At 36.1% G+C, this 19,482-nt stretch overlaps 1 protein-coding gene across 2 annotated transcripts in view; it reads left to right on the top strand.

Moving 5' to 3' along the window:
• The window catches only part of ALCAM (activated leukocyte cell adhesion molecule), a 209,877-nt gene that overhangs the window by 166,801 nt on the left and 23,594 nt on the right, over nt 1-19,482 (top strand). Inside the window, exons 6-14 of one of the 2 annotated variants that reach the window (XM_003261764.4) lie at nt 769-951; nt 6,089-6,216; nt 7,778-7,910; nt 11,654-11,766; nt 13,573-13,708; nt 13,817-13,950; nt 16,544-16,676; nt 18,561-18,599; nt 18,888-19,005. In XM_003261764.4, coding sequence (XP_003261812.1) covers nt 769-951; nt 6,089-6,216; nt 7,778-7,910; nt 11,654-11,766; nt 13,573-13,708; nt 13,817-13,950; nt 16,544-16,676; nt 18,561-18,599; nt 18,888-19,005 — 1,117 coding nt within the window. The remainder of the gene's footprint in view (nt 1-768; nt 952-6,088; nt 6,217-7,777; nt 7,911-11,653; nt 11,767-13,572; nt 13,709-13,816; nt 13,951-16,543; nt 16,677-18,560; nt 18,600-18,887; nt 19,006-19,482) is intronic. The other variant, XM_003261765.3, reaches the window with a different exon arrangement.

Here is a 19,482-nt window from a genome sequence, read left to right as displayed (position 1 = left end):
CTATTATTATTACATCGTGATATATAAAGAAATAATTATGCAACTCACCATAATGTAGAATCAGTGAGAGCCCTGAGCTTGTTTTTCTGGAACTAGACAGTCCCATCTAGGGGTGATGGGAGACAGTGATAGATCATCAGGCATCAGATTCTCATAACAAGTATGCAACCTACATCCCTCATATGCACAGTTCACAACAGGATTTGCATTCCTATAAGAACCTAATTCCACAGCTGATCTGACAGGAGGAGGAGCTCAGTCAGTAATGTGAGCCATGGGGAGTGGCTGTAAATACAAAAGAAGCTTCTTGTGGTTGCCCACTGCTCACCTCCTGCTGTGTGGACCAGTACCAGTCCTGGGGATTAGAGACCCGCGCTTTAAACTATTCAGGATCTAAATATGTTGCCCTCTTTTGAGCTATGACTCTTGTGCTCTGTTACTTTAAGTATGTACTAAATTAATATGTGATTTTTTAAACATCATTTTCAGCCCTTGTACAGAAGAATCAAGAGCAGAGAAAATAATTTCTGTATATGGCATGATTTAGAAGTTAATTAAGTGAGTGGGAAAAGGAATTCCAGGATTCTGTTTCTGTGTCTCTGATTCACGGTTTTGAAACGACATCTAACCTCACTACATGTCAATTTTCTCTCCTGCTAAATACAGTTAGAAGGAAAAAACCACTTCTCAAAGGTGTGGTGCTGTTTCGTTAAGGATCGTGATTGTCAGATGAAAGACCCTATCATCAGTGTTCTTTATTTTCTTCAGCGGTGGTCATAATTTTTAAAAAGGAAATGGACCCAGTGACTCAGCTCTATACCATGACTTCCACCCTGGAGTACAAGACAACCAAGGCTGACATACAAATGCCATTCACCTGCTCTGTGACATATTATGGGCCATCTGGCCAGAAAACAATTCATTCTGAACGGGCAGTATTTGATATTTACTGTAAGTAATTCAATATATAATTATGTTATTTAATGTATTAGAAATAATATTCAAATGCTATTAATCTTTGAAGTCCCAATCCAATTATTCTTTGAATTCTGCTTCCAATCTGCACCCCAAATTGATGGCACCCACATAATCTCTTCCTCTTTAGGAGACCATAGCATGAATAAACATTTATCCATCCTATAATATCTTTCACTCTCTACTTTTTATCTATGAGTATCTCTTCTGAATTCCACTACACACTAAGTTCCTAAAGATAAGATCTATAACTGATCATTTTCTGGATGAATGACAGACAAATATAGACTTATGACTGACTGGCTTTCTAAATAAGAGATTACCATTTTAATGAAGAAATTTATTTTAATAATGAGATCAATTGCATAAGTTTGATAGGATGTTGTATTACAAGACATTTTACTTAACTAAATTGTGTATTTGAAACAGAGTATTTGTCTACAAAGGAATCTTCATGGTCATCTGTTCTAACGTCATTATTTTAGTTAGTAAAGTGAGGCACAGAGTCTTGCCCTAAATTAGCTGTAGATATTAGAATAGAATCTTTTTCTCCATTGCTGTGCTTTCCTTGTAAGACAGGTGCCAAGATAATCTAATGATTAGGAGCAAAAATGCTGGAATTCTAGTCCCAGCATTATCAGTTACCATTTCTTGAAAAGCAGCTTAATTACTCTACATCTGTTTTCTTACTTTGAAATGGGAAAAATATAATACCTAACTGATAGTGTTGTTATAGAGAGTAAGTGAAATCACAAATCAAAAATAGCATGCTACATCACACATCAAATTGTCATTATTAAGTACTTTATTATTATTACTATATGGTCATTATCACAATATAAACATAGAGCTGAAGATATTTGGGGGGGAATGCAATAAAGGATTTTCTTATTATTATTAATTTATCTAAAATTTTTGTGATACTGGCATGTGTTCTACAGTAACCTAGCACTTCTACATCTATTTTAGAGAAAAGCCAGGAATGCGTGCTGAGCCTTTTGAGAGAATCACCTCACCTACATTTCTTTTTTTGGTTCCCTAGGGCACAATATCTTATATGGGAACAAAAGTGAAATTCTTCCAAAGTTGCCCTAATATTAAAAGGTAGTTTTGCCTTAAACTTGGGAAATAAGTTTCAACTTGATTTAAACCCAAGAAATTAATATTTCATTATGTATAGCTTATCTAAAATCAAACTTTTTTTTTAGGTGAAGGCAGAATTCTTTCTTTTTTTTTTTTTCTGTGAGACGTAGTCTCACTCTATTGCCCAGGCCAGAGTGCAGTGGCATAATCTCAGCTTACTGCAACCTCCACTTCTTGAATTCAAGTGATTCTCCTGCCTCAGCCTCCCAAGTAGCTGGGATTAGAAGCACGTGCCACCACACCCTGCTGATTTTTGTATTTTTAGTAGAGGTGGCGTTCCACCGTGTTGGCCAGGTTGGTCTCGAACTCCTGACCTCAAGTGATCTGCCCACCTCAGCCTCCCAAAGTACTAGGATTACAGGTGTGAGCCACCAAGCCCGTCCCAGAATTCTTTCTGTTAGAAATATTCAATTAGAAATAAACCATATTGGTGTAAGTGTAGGTGTACAAGACAGGAGAGAACATCAAGATAAGTAATAAGAATTGGGAAATTGGCTTCAGAAAGAACAGAAACATCTGTGAGTGTGAGGCATGCAGAGTTGGGGTAGACAGAGGAGTTCTTGAATGGATGCGAAGAAAATGATTTTATCATGCTGGCTGTGTAAGGTGCACTTGGCATGGCTTTTAAGAAGCACAGTGGGCTTCATGGTGAAAACACGAAGCACGAAGAAGCAGTTTAAGACAGTCCTCACATTCAAGGAGTGTACTAGTCCAATAGAGAAACAAGACATCTACATCAGAAGGAAATTGCCAATGCAAGGTTGTAAGGGTAAAAGCCTCAGGAACTCAGTATTAAGAGTCTTGAGGGCTCAGGTGCGCAAGGACAGTGGTTCTCAAACTGTAGTGTGCATCAGAAGAACATGAAAGACTTGTTAGAGCACAGATTACGGCACCCTGGCCTTGAGTTTCTGATTTAGTGGGTGGAGGAAGGTGCTTGACACTCTGCATTTGTAACAAATTCCCTGATGGTGCTAATGCTGCTGATCTGAGGACTACGAGTGGAGAACCACTGCTCTAGGAAGACTTCAGAGAACAGAAGGAGAGTGCTAAATGGAAAGGAGAGATGAGTCCATTTCAAGAAAAAAAAAATTGGCCAATTCATCTTGAGAAAGCTAGAGACAAATGTACCAGTCCACTCCTTTCTTACCCTATTCAATCAGTAATGAGGTTTTAGAGAATCTAGCTCTGTAATCTGTGTTTTGATCTGATTTCTGCCTTCTGACACTGCCTACATTTATGCCACCATTCCTCATTGCCTGTATTTCTGCAATGGATTTCAAAGTAGTATTTTTCAAATGAATTGCAAAATAGTATTTCTCTTGTCTGCCCACCATTCTCTGTTCACCCCCAAATAAACCGCCGTCCAAACTGCTGTCAGAAATATTTTTCTAAAACACAAATGTGATAAAAACTTCTCAGTGACTCCCCAGAGCTCTCAGATTAATATCCTTCCCCCTCCCCCAATTGCAGTATGCCTTGAGTTCATTTCAGCCATGGTCCTACAGTATGTCTCAGCCCTCATCACTGCCTGTATCCATTGTGGTCTGTTCTACTTTCCAGATTCCTTCTGTAGAGTAATACTTACATGCCTATGCATATGCTGTCATTTTCCCACCTTTATCATTTAGCAAACACCCATTTATGTGTCAAAACCCAGCTCCAGGGTCAGTTCCTCCAGGAAGCTTCCTAGTCTCATGTATCGATGGCTACCAGGATCCCTATGCTTGTGTCATATGCAGGTTTTATGTGGTCATACTCTTAATTATTAAGTTTGGTGTCTTTACAAATAGAGGAAAGGTTCATTGAGGCAGGGTTTTCAACTTTATAATTCCAGCACTTAAGGCTTGCACAATATAGATGCCAAACAAATGAATAAATGAAGAAGGACTGTAGGATAAACAAATACATGAAAAGAAAATTTCAGTAGACAGTTTTAGTTATTTTGTAGGGGTTTATGTAGCAGAGTAAGAGAGAAGACTCTCACTTGAGCTGGGTTCAAGCCAAATTGTGGATACCAGGCTAAGGAGTTTTTATTTTTAATCTTCATATGTTGGGAATGTGTAACAGATTTTGAGTATCATTGTAATATTCAAAGCGCTACTTCAGAAAACTGATTCAGAGGAAATATATATGAAAGGATCAAAAGGAAGGAGACTCAAGATGAGGAACCAAGTGAAATTTGATGGCATTGCTTCAGGTGTAGGTTAATTAGGACATGGACTAAGGAAGTGTTAGTGAGAATAGAAAGGGAGAATCAGACCCAAAATATATTGTAAAGTATTAATAATCAAGACATGGTGACTGAATGGATAAGAGAGGGCAAAGGAGAAAGCCAGGGTAATGGGCAAAAAGATGATTTACTAATGGGCAGAGTAAAATTCAAAGTCAGGGGCAAACACAGAGCAAGGGATCATTAATTTTGAGGTAAGCATATTAGTGGACATGCAGAGAGTTACTGTCAAAACGCAAATGTGTTACATTAACCCTTTGATGACTCTCTAATACAAAGCGGAGCCTATTGAAAAGGGAACACAGAGAAGGGGAGTTTTAAAATAGAGCAAGAAGTCAGAGATTGCCATCCCTGGCTGTTCTGTTGTGTCAGCCTTGATCAGAGATGTGCCACAGTGACATGCCACAGGCCAAACATGAGCACTAGTCAGAGAAGGGCCAAGTAAGAAAAGCAAGAGAGGCCCAGAAACGGAAGGTCAGCAGGGCACCAAAACCAGATTTGATTTACTTTTCAACCTCACCGGGAATTGCTGGTTAGGAAACTACTTCAGGCAAATCCAGAAAAACAAATAAGAAGTGTATTAAATCAATCACCGTTTAACCTCAGAATATACTGGACAAATATTCAGAGATGCCCAAGCATAGAGTAAAGGCAAAGAAACAATCTATAACAACCTTCTATAAAGTTTTTTTATCTGCACTTTATCTATAGAAAGGTAAATAAATGACTGCAAGAGACAGAACAAAACCTCCAAAAGTATAACTTACTCATTTCACTTGTTAGCTAATAAAAAAAATAGGTTTTCATAGATAATTTTTAGTGTCACCAGTTTGGAAATATATACACATGCCTCAATAATTATTAAGTCTTGTGGAAAACATTCTATAAAACATACCTTTGCATTATATGATTTCAAAATTTATTATTCATTGTATTATCTAGCAATATAACAAATGGATACGTTAGTGGATCATTTCTAATTGCCAGCACCGCTTCATTTTATTTCCTGTTTGCTAGATGTGGTTCACTGTATCCAGCATTTAATCTCGTTAGCATTCTACCATTGAGTGCTGAAGCATACCCTTTAGCCCTATTTTCTCCATAAATATTACCAAAATGGAATGAAAGTTGCATCTTGGCTCCAATGAACAGGACAAAATTACGATACATTTACAGTCCTGATGATCGTGTCAAGGGTCTCCCTCAGTTCATAGGATTCATCTTTTTTTAAGCAGATCTTCTCTCCTTCATGCCGAAATCCTTGCTGGTATTGTTTAGCTCATGTCTCCTCTTTTTTTTTTCATATGAAGTATTATTATGCAATATGAGTACAGTGGTATCTAATAGCTTTAGCTATTTGCTAGCTGATTTTTTTCCTTCCAAACTATAAGATTCATATAATATGTAATTAAATTTCCCTATAATAAAGCCATGCAGTTTGATTGTTCCTCTGGTCTTTTATACATAAAATAATTACCACCATTCCTACCTCAGTTAAAGACATTTTGCTAAGAAGAAATTGATTTTTATGTAACAGGGTTTCTTTGTAGTTTGCCCTAAGATTAGTACTTGTATAGCAAGTAGCTATTAGCTTCAATCCTTCTATAAAAAGGTATATTTAAGCAATTACCATTACTAGCTTCTTGAGAAAATTATGTATAATTTAGTCATTTACATTGTATGCACAGAGTAATTCGGTACTTGACAAAAATGGTTAACTTGTGTCTGTAACTCTTACAGATCCTACAGAGCAGGTGACAATACAAGTGCTGCCACCAAAAAATGCCATCAAAGAAGGGGATAACATCACTCTTAAATGCTTAGGGAATGGCAACCCTCCCCCAGAGGAATTTTTGTTTTACTTACCAGTAAGTGCTTAAGTATTACTTCAGTTGGATGACTATCATTTTATCCTGTTGTTTGACTTCTGGCTGCCATGAAGAATTGTACTTACATGGAAAGATTAAGTGAGAAAAAATGTTATTGCTGGCGACAAGAGACACCACCTGTAAAATGTCATGTGGAAGCTTTTTCTGCACCTGCCAGTGTTCTTGCCTTTTTTCTCAATGCTGAGAGATTTCAAGGACAAAGAGAAAAAAAAAAGCCAACCACAGGAAACCATAATTGCAAAAACTTAAAGTTTAATTATCCAAATAAACTGTAAGAATCTGCTCCTCAGAAGCAGATAACTCCAAAATGAAAACTGATGACAGTGAATGAACTGATGTGGATTCTAAATCTGCCCGCAACATTGCCCTGAACACACCTCTAACCCTCTGAAGTAGGGATAGTTCTGTTGCACGTTATATTTAGGATAATGCTATGGCTCTTTTTTTGTCATTATGTATAATCTTGAAATGCCATTTCCTCAACTTTTCTCCATATCATAGCTGAAGGAAATGATATGCATAGAGGATACTTTGGAAAATTCCTCTCGGATGTGCTCTGCATGTCATAAGGATCTGGAAGCAGACAAGGAGAGAGCTCTCTCTGAGGACGCCTGTTTGCTCTCCCGTATCTTTGTGTTTGACATCACTTTCACATTGAGGGAAGCCATAATGCAACTCAATACTGCATTTACTGCAGGGATGTGCTTACAAATTTCATCTACCACAGTACCCATTAGTATTTAAGAATGTCATTCACTACATTATTCAGAAGACTAGTATAAGTAATTTCTTTATGCTGACAGAAAACTTTGTTTCTCCTAATAAATTAATTGCTGTTTTTGTTTCCTTTGCAAAGGAAAATTTAAAACTAATTAGGTTTCCGCTTTGGCTATCAGGGATGACAGAGCCAAATTTGTGTCTCAGTTTTAGCAATAATATCTGCTGAATATCTTTCTTTGTTAACATATATTATTTCTATATCATCTATATTTTTCCTAGTCTTAATTTCTTAATTTCTTTTCTTTTTCTTTTGTCATTTTCTTTTTTTTCCTCTCCTCTCTCTCTTCCTTTCCCCTCTTTCTTTCTCATTCTTCTCATTTCATCTTTTCTTCCTTTTTACTTTCCTTCCTTCCTTCTTTCTTTCGTTCCTTTTATGTTTTTTCTTTTAATCTGGATATATAGTATATTTCCTTTTAAGCTGCCTCAAATATTTTTGTCAAATTACATAAGGCATAAATATGAAAATAAAACATTGGACTTTTTAAAAATGCCCTTGAAACTTGAGCAAAAGCCATGCTGTCAATAAAATAAAAGTAATCAATAGAAAATAAATCAGCTCTCAAATTCCTATGATCCAAAATATTAATTATTTGCCCAGGAATCACATGTTGGTAACACAAACTGTACTCTTTTTGTGTGATCAATGAAACACATTCCCTTTTTTATCTTACTTGATAAAATGCTATCTTCATCAAGAAATACAACTGTTCTCATTGTAGCGACCAGGTATAATCATCTGACATTTTGCCTCTATCAAAAGGGACAGCCCGAAGGAATAAGAAGCTCAAATACTTACACACTGACAGATGTGAGGCGCAATGCAACAGGAGACTACAAGTGTTCCCTGATAGACAAAAAAAGCATGATTGCTTCAACAGCCATCACAGTTCACTGTAAGTCACCTACTTCCTCATCAGCAGCTTCACCTCAAAGGCTTCTAATAGCTTAATGTAGCTATCTTTTCAAATGAACTGCAGGTATATCTTTCTTAAATAACTTGGTTGTAATAGATGCAGTAGAGAGAGAGCATCAGGATGAGGTCACCTTTGTCCAGATTTGCACTGCAATATTGAAACCATGCATGGCTCTGATAACTGCAACTTTTGGCAGTGGTACATCTCCATCTTCTTTCTAAGTGTCTTCAATTTGTGGCGTCAATGAACAATACTCATATGGACCTTAAAGAAACAACTCTGTATATTTTAAGAAAACATTTCCATGTTCTTGAAGTGCACCAGCTTTGCAGTTGACCCGGCATTATCATTTGTGTTACAGAATAAAAAAACACCCAAACTCAGGCAATACAAAGTTACTACAGACTCAGTTTTGGGAACAGGAAGTAGAGATCATTAGACGTTATTTATTGGCTGAATGTACTCTATATAGAGGGGTAGGAAATTTCTGGAAACAGAACCTCTTGAAAATCACTGTGGACATAACTGTTTAACTTTTAATTTGCTTTTGATCTCCAAATACTCCAAAAGTTATATTTGCCTCGGTGTGACAGAAAAAGACACACATAAATACCAGACACTTAACTTGAGTTCTTTATGTTCTAATTCATGACAGTCCGTATTATTGATGTACCTGATGAATCATGAAAACGGTAAACTAATTCATACCACACCCTGGTGACACTAGAATTCAGAGTGCTTTGAGCAAATGTCAGTCTTGCTTGGAGGTGTAGTACAAACTTCCTAATAAGTCCTTTGCACTCAACAGTACCATTAATAAGGTTTCCTCTAGACATCATCCACTACAATCCCACTGAGTATAAAGAGACTTTAGAAATTTTCTTGAGTACATAGTTCTAACTCTTTCATTTGACTCATAATACTTTAAAAACATGTGGGATATGAGCTAAAATTTTGAGAGAGATACAGGGGGGTGCATTGGGGAATAAAGCAACCAGATGGTTGCTTCTGATTGTCTGATGTTTGGAGTGCTCCCTTGAGAGCCCTGTAAAAATAGTGGACTGTTATGTTCACAGCTGGGCCATTTCTCCATTTACTCCTTGCTTATGTTGCTTGGGTTTGAATGTGTCTACCATCAGGGGCTAGTTACAGAGAAAGCAGTAGCTTCCAGTATAACAATATTATCCAGTCCTGTTCCATGAAAATAAAATAAAATAATGAAGAGAGAGAATATAGCCAGCAGATAGAAGCATATGTGGAATAGCTCTCTATTATCATTGCTCATGATGTCTTTGGGCCACTAATCAATAATCTAGTGCCTTAGAGATGGTGTGATGTGCTTATTTTTAAGAGATGCAAGGTACACAGGTCTCTAAAAGAAGAGGGCTCTTATTTACTTTACTTGTAGATAAGGCAGGGAAGGATAGATGGCAGACTGACAAAGCAAAAGACTTGGTTGCAGCCACGTAGTGCCTACGTGTTTAGCTGTGATGGGGGAAAATTAAACAAAAGTGTGTAAAAGTTTAATTGGATTTTAGTGCATTTAATTAGATTTAAATGCATCTTGGTTTTGACAGGTAGACTCTAACACTGGGTTTTAACTCTATTGCTGACTCTGTTCCTCCTCAAAAGCTGAGAAAAAGTATTTCAAGTAAATCAACATCTGATTCTAAATTATATGGAAACATAAAAATCCTATTTTTACCCACTTATCTTTGATTGCTTGCTTATTTTCCAAAAACAAGATTTGTTTCCTTTTCAAACATGTCTAAAGGAAGTGTGGGTAGAGAAGCACCAACCCATTCTTGCACATGTTTGCAGAATAGACTGCTCATCAAGTCTCACAGCCTACAAATTCCTAGTTGCTGATGAAAGTCACTGTTTCCCTGCCAATATATGCACACATAGAGTCTTCATCAGAGCTTTCAAAGTCCATCATTGTCCTGTAAAATTGTTTATCTCCTCTCTGGAAAATAAACTATCCAGCTAACAAAAACTTCTAACTCATCCAGAATAAAATTTTCATCTAAATACAATTCACCCAAATATTCCAAGGAAACTCCACTTTTCTACATGATGGTACATGGTTTAATATTAATGAGAAACTGAGAAAGCATGCTCCTTCCCTTCATTCATTCAATAGTAATGTTTGAGAGTCTACTATGTGTCAGCCACTGTGGATATATCAGTGACAAACCAAGTCACAATCACTACCCTCATGGTGCTTTCAGTCTGATAGGAGAGACGAGCTTTAAAAATGATGTTGCAGTCAACAAGTTGCAGTTATGACATATTAAACCAAGGAGAAACTCGGAGTGTAATGGCAAGTCTTCATACTGTAGAACAAAGACACAACTCCTAGTGTGGCAAGCATGGTCCTCTTCAGTCTGGTCTCAATGAATTGTGTGAGTTTAACTTCCGTGAGTTGTCACCACTTATACCCAATTACTCACCATTACAAAATCTGCCAAGCTTTCTCATGTCTTTGCCTTTGCTTATGTGACCAAAGTTTTCCTTGCATCTTCCCCTATCAAAGTCCTTCTCAACCATCAGAGGCCATGAACATATAGTGTTCCCTTTACAAAGCCTTTATTACTGCTTTGAAACCCGGTTTGGCTCTGTTCTCTATACTTCCATTAAGTCTTCATTTGTACCTCTGTTTCTAGCCTGCCTTTCATCTTTCAACAAATATTTATTGAACTCCAAATCAGTGTCAGGTTTGCTACTAGGTGCTGATTTTATGGGCTGTGTGTTATAGTCAGCATAGTACCTCTACCTCATTGACTTATAAGGTCATTATTTATCTCTGTATCTCTCATCAGTGCTTGGGACGTAGTAGCTGTACAATAAATACTTGTTCAATTGAGTTGGAATTTTCTCATACAGATCAGACTATGACAGTAAGATTTTTATAAAAATTGTTTTCCATCAACTGGATGAGAAATGGAATAGCACTTTTTTTTTTATTATACTTTAGGGTTTTAGGGTACATGTGCACAATGTGCAGGTTTGTTACATATGTATCCATGTGCCATGTTGGTTTGCTGCACCCATTAACTCGTCATTTAGCATTAGGTATATCTCCTAATGCTGTCCCTCCCCCCTCCCCCCACCCCACAACAGTCCCCGGAGTGTGATGTTCCCCTTCCTGTGTCCATGAGTTCTCATTGTTCAATTCCCACCTATGAGTGAGTACTTGCGGTGTTTGGTTTTTTGTCCTTGCGATAGCACTTTTTAAAAATATCTGCTGCTATGGTAAATTCTCTCTGAAGAAACACAACTACTATCTCATGGTTTTTCAATTTATCACTTGCTGTCTAAAGATGCTTGATTTTCCAACATTTATGCCTTACTGTCTCTTTATATAATATTTACCTAGTCATCACCTTTATTTTCTTCCAGAAGTGACTTAAGATTTTTTTTTCTTAAGGTGATAGACCCTAGGGGACTATTTATATCCCCTCAAAATATCAATCATGTTAACTGCAAATAAATGGATAATCAATTAGATTGACCATTCTCTTGTCTAAACTAGTCTCAAGGCTGGCGTGAAAAACTAGGCTAATCATGCTATAGTCCAGTTATTTTAGTCATATAAATCAGTTCTGAATGTTCAAATGCAGTTAGAAGAAATTTATTTTCTTTCATCTTTTCTTCTCCAAAATATTTTGACTATCTTACATTTCAGAGTTAGCATTTTGAACAGATTTTCTGCTTCACAGATTTGGATTTGTCCTTAAACCCAAGTGGAGAAGTGACCAGACAGATTGGTGATGCCCTACCCGTGTCATGCACAATATCCGCTAGCAGGAATGCAACTGTGGTATGGATGAAAGTAAGCAATATTTTGGTACTACCCTGCTGTTTGGATTGATTTCTTTTTAGGTTTCTTATGCTCTTTATGTTGTATTCAAGTAGATATATTCATGGATGTGTTTATATACCAGCTCTCTGTCTCTCTTTGTTTCTGATAAGAGAAATAAAATAACAATAAAATTTTAGAGGTGCTCAACAGGTTGACATCCATAATTGGTGTTCTGAAACTTAGTTTGGGGTGTTATGTCAATTATGTGTATATACTAATTATACACACACCACACACATGTGTGCACATACGAACATAGTTATATACCACAGGGCTTAACAGTTTAGTGTGTTTTTGCCGACATTATCCTTACATGATATTTACAACAACCCTGTGAAATACAAAGATTATTATTTTCCCCACATTCTTCATATAAAGAAATTGAAGGGAACGAAATCAGAAAGCTCGTAACTGACAGAGTAAAGACTCAAGGCCAGACCTTACTGAGTATAAATACTATGCTTTGATAAGACACCTTTTGGGTCTCTGCTGCTGAGACCACTCTTAAGTTTCTGAAAACAGGCTCCACTGGATCAAGAGCTCCTAGAAAGCAATCCCTTTTATCCCTGAGCTATAGTAGAATACCTGGAACATAGTAGGAGTTAATTCAGTATTTCCTGAACAAGTACTTATACTCTTGTAATTGTCTGAAATGTAGGCCATTGGCTATCCTTTTAGAGTAAGGAAGTGTGACTGATAATTGGTGATTTGAGACAAGGTTATCACCAAAGGAAAAGGTTGTGATTGTGATCCCTTCACTTAAACACTTGGCTAGTATATCCAAACTCCCAGTGCATTTGTTACCAGAGCATAACATGTGACAAGAACCCTTAACCCATGGTGGGTTTAGAAAACACACATACCATTTGAAATAGGAGTTACAAGAATTACCTTTATAAGAAACTGTGGAGAAATATTTTTTCTAGAGATTCTTTTTGATGGAAATATATTGACGAAATTATTTTGTATTGCTTTACTGCCTGCTTTTTGATCCTTTTTAACACTCAATCCTCTTGCTTGTTGTCTTACTCTGTGAGCTCAGTTTCTTATTCTACCCTCTTTCAGCCACAGCCTCATCACAACTTGTTCACTAAAATAAAGTGCCACTTCCTGTGCTGCAATCTAGCATGATATGTTTGTAGTAATCAGTGATCACAAGGCTAGACAAGTTCTAGGCAACTAGACTAATTCATAATCATTTGAACACTCATTGCATGTTTTACTGTAGGACTAGAGAAACTAAGTTTACTGTGGTTTAAACTGTTTTTACATCAACTGCAATCACTGTTATGAATGAACTGTCATGAACAGCTCATGTATTCAAAATAGTGATGATCAGTATTCCCTGATTATTGGTTAGTTAATGGAGAATGGGAAAAAATATCCTAATGGACAAAGACCACATAATCTTAGGATTGTGTCTAGTTGCCTGCTTATGATCATTTCAATTCCTGACGTAATAGGATTATTTTCTGTATATAAGGCGATTTTTTAAAATTAAATGTTACATTTTCTTTGTTCATAGAAATTGGAATAGAACGCTTTCCAAATTATAAATTCAGTAAATGAAAGAGCCTGAAATAAAAATCTGACATGTCTGACTCTAAAACCACAAAAGAAAAAGGAAATCTATTTTGAAAGCATCTGAAGTTAAGAAAAAGAAGTTTGCATTTATATTATTCCCAGAGGAATCGTTTTAGGCTTAATTATTATCTAATAAGCACACTGAGAATTTTAATTCTGCCACATGAGATAATTTACTTTTTATTTAATCAGGATAACATCAGGCTTCGATCTAGCCCATCATTTTCTAGTCTTCATTATCAGGATGCTGGAAACTATGTCTGTGAAACTGCTCTGCAGGAGGTTGAAGGACTAAAGAAAAGAGAGTCATTGACTCTCATTGTAGAAGGTAATAAAATACTTGGGCACTAATTCAAATTATTCTTTGAGAATTTTATACCTGGTTTCTTTTATGATCTCAGTTCAACATCTTATTTTAATTGTAATGATATTTCAGGCAAACCTCAAATAAAAATGACAAAGAAAACTGATCCCAGTGGACTATCTAAAACAATAATCTGCCATGTGGAAGGTTTTCCAAAGCCAGCCATTCAATGGACAATTACTGGCAGTGGAAGCGTCATAAACCAAGCAAGTATTTGTCTTCTTGTTCTATGCTGCACTTTGTCCAATGTGTTTTTTGTTTCTTCACGAGCCTACGCTATAGGTTGGTTTATTACCACATAAAATTTGCAGTGTATAGATTGGTTTGTTACCACATAGAGTTTGCAGTACATGCTCAGAGGAAGCTTTTGCTAACTTCTTAATTTTCCCAGAGGAAGAATATGGCTCAAAGAGAAATTTTATCCCAGGGCCATGGAGAAGGGAAGAATCATTGTGTCATGGTCAGTATCTGTTTTTAAAAGAATATAAATTGGGTATTACTTCATGATCATTCATTCCTGAAATTTGAGTGATTAAAACATTAAGATATACACTTTTCTGCAAAATAAGCTCATGCATCTCAGTATAAGTGGACTCTAATACTGTGCTCAACTAATGCACATTAAGGGTTATTTCTTCTTAAAACTATGTCCTCATGTAGGGATGGTGGAGAAGAACACAGTTACTGCTTATGAATGTGTGGTCTGACATGCCTATGCAGTGCTAGGGCCAGAATAAGGCAAGCTACATATATAGTGTCTAGGATGTGCCCTTCTGAACAAAAGGGTCATAAACCAGACCTCAATATTTGTACCTTTTTATTTTAGTAATAGTAAAGGGTTAAGGATTTGTTAACACTACCTGTTATTTTCTCTTACTATTAAGTCTTTGACCCTCCCCCTAAAGGAAAGATGAGAATCTCGTCTACCACTAGGGATTCAGAACTGTAATCCCAGTAAATTGCCAGTCTGCTTGGGTTGCTGACATACTTGTTAATTCCATTGTTCTCTACAACGGTCTTCATGTCTCCCTCTTAGTATAATCTGTAAAGGCTTCTCAGGAGCACCCAGAGGTACCAATGGATTATTTGAATCTTCTGTGCTTCTCAGATTTTGACCCAGTTGAAATTTGAGAAGACATATATAAAGCAAAGAGCTGCAAATTAATTTTAAGTTAAAATCTCCACTCTTCCTCTGTCCAGGGAAGTTGGGCCACTGTCCCACCTTACGTCATGCAGTTTTGCAGTGCAAAGTGGATTTTGGCTCTTTCAACTATAGATGATGCATGTATAGCTGCATAACTCTAGATATAGAAAGCCCTCAAAAGAGTAGGCACACTTGAAGTGAATGACTTCTGATTTGGTTAAGTGTGATGGGGACACACAGTAAGAAAGCATATAAGAGGAGGCAAAGAAGCTCTGGGCTCCTTAAACCTAGGAAAATACAGTTTTCTTGATTTGGAATAAAGACTTGAACCATCTAAATTGCCGACAATGTGCAGATCTATTTTTAGCATCAAAAATGGTTGTTTCTTTTCGACTCTATTGTTTTTGCTCTCTAGTTCAATTAAGTGATAAGTGCAGCAAAGAAGAACCTTCAGGTACTGGTAATACAGACATAGAAAACAGAAACATAAGCACACAGTAAATTTTTGATTAATGAAAAGATATGAAGATTTAAAAGACCAACCTAGAAATGAGAAAATATATTTTGTAGAGTTTAAAGTAACAAAAACAAAGATTCAGCGAGAAAGTCAGATGAAAAATGCTAGTACGAAGTGAAAAAATAGCAGGTAAATTTACTATGAGGATAAAAATAATAATGCCATCTTTCATTGTCAAGGAGAAAGATTGATTCTGGCCCACTGGGTGATATGTTATTTTTCTTGTTCTGGGTTTGTGCTGATGCATCCATAATCTTTTATTTGTTCCCTTCTCAGATACGTGGTGAATCTGTTATTTTACAACTACAAGATATCTCTGCCCCTCCTCCACCCCCAGCAACTAGAAGATACCCAAAACAGGAGAATAGCTCTTGTCCTCAAGGCACTTACCGTGTAGTTGAGGAGAAAGCAAACAATATAGAAAGAGAAAAATGTAGGGAATGAGTTCATAAGATGACCGAGAAAAGAGTGCAAGTACATTATTTGTCACAACCTTGTTGGGTTTAGGAGTCAAATCCTAGGGATGAGATTAAAGTAAATTGTATTTTATATTTGAAGGAATTAAATGCAGTGATTACCCTCATTAACACCTCACACACATCAGAGGGACAGCAATCACTGAAAAACCATCCATCCTCTGTATTTACAACAGAAAACTTTAGAAAAAAATGGTTTCACGTACCCCTGAGCAAATTATACATACATACATACTTTGATATAATGGTTTAAGATAAAGGAATTAATTCCCACAGTGAAGAACAGTGACTAAATTTATAAATAATTAAATTCATATATTTATTGGTGGAAAGTTGGTGGTTAGTCACCAATTAATTATTTTGAAACAAGTATCATCAGGCCAAAATATTGACTAAACCTGAGATTCTATTTAAAAAGAAGAGTTTAGTTAACTTAATTATTAGAATTCACAAAAGAAACATAAACAGAAATTTCATTATGGATTTACTAATCTTTGTAGATATTGGCACACATGGGTCTTGATCTATGATCTTACATAGCTTTTGAACACCGGAATACTCTATAGAGCACCACGCCTATCCTATTACAGTCATAATTACTCTTTCCTATGCTTTTTAATCCATTTTGATTTCTAAACCCACCTTTTTTCTTCTTTTTTCAGACAGAGGAATCTCCTTATATCAATGGCAGGTATTATAGTAAAATTATCATTTCCCCTGAAGAGAATGTTACATTAACTTGCACAGCAGAAAACCAACTGGAGAGAACAGTAAACTCCTTGAATGTCTCTGCTAGTGAGTATTTTATTTCTGGCATTACAAAAGTAAGAAAATTTGAAGTTATTCTTCATTAGTTTAAAATCTTCAATTCCATCTTCCTGTACTGCATTATGGTAAGTTTTATTTATTTATTTTGCATTTGGTATCATCATCATAAGGTTATTTTTTCTTTTTTCCTGTCCATTCTTGTACTATCCTTGTCTTGACAGTTAAATCATTTCATGTTTTATGGGTCAGAGGGCTTATCCTGTACAGGAATAGTTCCCAAAAGCAACAGAGAACAAAAAATAAGTTTCCTTATTTAATTCATGCTTTATGTTCAGAGTGGAGATAATTCAAAGATCATCTTAAAACATTTTTGTGACAGTTTTAAATTTGGTAAATTTTTAATTCCCTTTGATCTATTATTTTGCCTTCTAATTCTTTGTGGTATTTATCCTACCCTTATGTTGTACTAGAATGCCACAAGGTTAATGTCATTTAGCAAACTCACAAGAGTGATTTTAGAATTCATGAATCTAGTTTACAAAATTGTTCCTTTTGTCATATCATATTTAAACTATAGCCAAAAATCATATAAGTGAAACAATCTTAGAGAATGTGGAAAAATCTGTTGATGTTGAAATCAGGGTAATACATACATACCAACAGCAGCTTCTTCAGAAAACAATTGTCATTTAATGTGAAATTGTCCATAATCTTCAATTCTATAGTTGTTCCTATTGCTTTGTCAACCTTAAATCAGGACTGGCCTAGAAGGAGGCTCAGTTCTGGACACGATGCTAACTGACCTGCCAAACTTTTATTCTTCATTCAGTTGGAAACCTGTGTATGACATTAGCAGGCTAGGACTACACTAGCTGGGAATTAGCAAGAGCTAGGAGAAAATAATCATCAAAATATAATGGTCCCTCACAGATTATGACTGGAATATAAAGGCCTAATGGATTGACAGGAGAAAAGAATCAAGCAAATTTAACTCTAAAATAGGAGCATTGACTTCTCAGAATGCAATTCAGTGAATATTGATTTGTCCCACCTAGGAAGAGAACCTACCCTTCCTTCCTGAATACAAGTTTCTCTTTTTATGTTAACCCATTGAATGGTATGCTTCAGTTTTCTAGGCCTTGCAGTGACTTTATCCACATTTAATACAGTCGTTTTCAAATTCAGGGAGCACCTCCTGAGATGCCAATTTAGCATGTATGAGGAGAGGTCCAGGAATCTGCATTTTATCAAATGTCACTGGCAGTTCTGATGCATGCCTATGCACTTCGAAGATTATTTATAGAGTTTAATATTAGATAATAATTCAACACAGTGGTAATTCTTAAAATGGACTAAGAACATGGCACTATCAGAGTCATTTGGAGGGCTTTGCAAACATCATATATGTTGCTTCTTAATCTCGGAGGTATCCCCAGTTTTAACCTCTACTCCTACTACTTTGAGAACATCTCTAGTGGTAAGTCCTTGACACTAGAGGATGACAATGAATTCTCATATATCGGGCAGGAAAGTTGAGAAAAGTTGATAAACACCACACTGTAGACTTCCTAGGTGCCAACTTGTTTCCCTAAAAAAGAATGACTGTTAAAAGGTGGTGGATAGTGGGAAAATCAATATGGATTTCAGATTAATTCTATAGGTCGTCAGTTATGAAATTTTCTATGGTAGATTAATATCTTTGCAGTTGTAGCTCCTCTCCTTTCCTTAAAACAAGATTAATTTCTTTGTAGGCAAGGTCATACTTTATTAAGTGTGATTTTTTTTTTACTCTTAGCTATAGAATAGACATTTTATCTTTGAGTATTATTACATCATACTATAATGGTAAAGGTGACTTTCATATATCAACAAATTTTGTTTTTAATTTCATATTAACATTTTTCATTTCAGTAAGTATTCCAGAACACGATGAGGCAGACGAGATAAGTGGTAGGTACTATGCTGCCGACTCTTCTTCCTTGACTATCAGCTCAAGATTTATGAAGTGTCATGGTATAAGTAATTTTCTTAGCTGTCCACAATTTTGACTTGAATTAAAATACCAAATCAGACAAGACAGTAAGAATGCTAAAATTTTACCCTTTAAAAATCACAAGTTTGCATGTTAATTACTGTAGTGAGCTTTAGTCATTTTTAATACAAAGTAATAGCTAGATTGACTTTCTGAAAATCGTTGGCATTGTCTGTAATTGCATGGACTTTTCTTCTTTGTTGCAGATGAAAACAGAGAAAAGGTGAATGACCAGGCAAAACTAATTGTGGGAATCGTTGTTGGTCTCCTCCTTGCTGCCCTTGTTGCTGGTGTCGTCTACTGGCTGTACATGAAGAAGTCAAAGTGAGTTGTGGAAAAAAGATCTTCATCGTTCATTGACTTTCACTGGGAGAAAATACAATGTGCTAATTTTGCTCACTCCAGTCGTGCATATAATTTATACAATAAGGAAGATGTATCCCCCAAATCAGGTTGATTATATATTTTGTTTCAACTAATTTTGACTACACTGCCTTTGTCAGGGACATGGCCTGGGATACTGTTTCACATGTGTCCCTTTATTTGTCTCAATCAATAGTCTGAATTCAATTATTTGATTTTTTCAGTGCTTGAGTGAATTTTTTAAAGCATATACTTCCTAAAGGTCAACCACCATAGAACTTTTGGTTGAGGTTGGAGAAGATTCATTAAAAGTACCTAGTACATCTTGTAGGGACTGCCAGGTGTCTTTGCAGTGACACATCTGGCCAGCAACCAAGCTGCTACTGAATATCTTATTGTTATTACTCCCATATTCTAGTTAGTTGACTTTGATCCATA

Source organism: Nomascus leucogenys, chromosome 21 (assembly GCF_006542625.1).
Source record: "Nomascus leucogenys isolate Asia chromosome 21, Asia_NLE_v1, whole genome shotgun sequence".
NCBI lineage: Eukaryota > Metazoa > Chordata > Mammalia > Primates > Hylobatidae > Nomascus > Nomascus leucogenys.
This window is presented reverse-complemented; position numbering and strand designations above follow the sequence as displayed.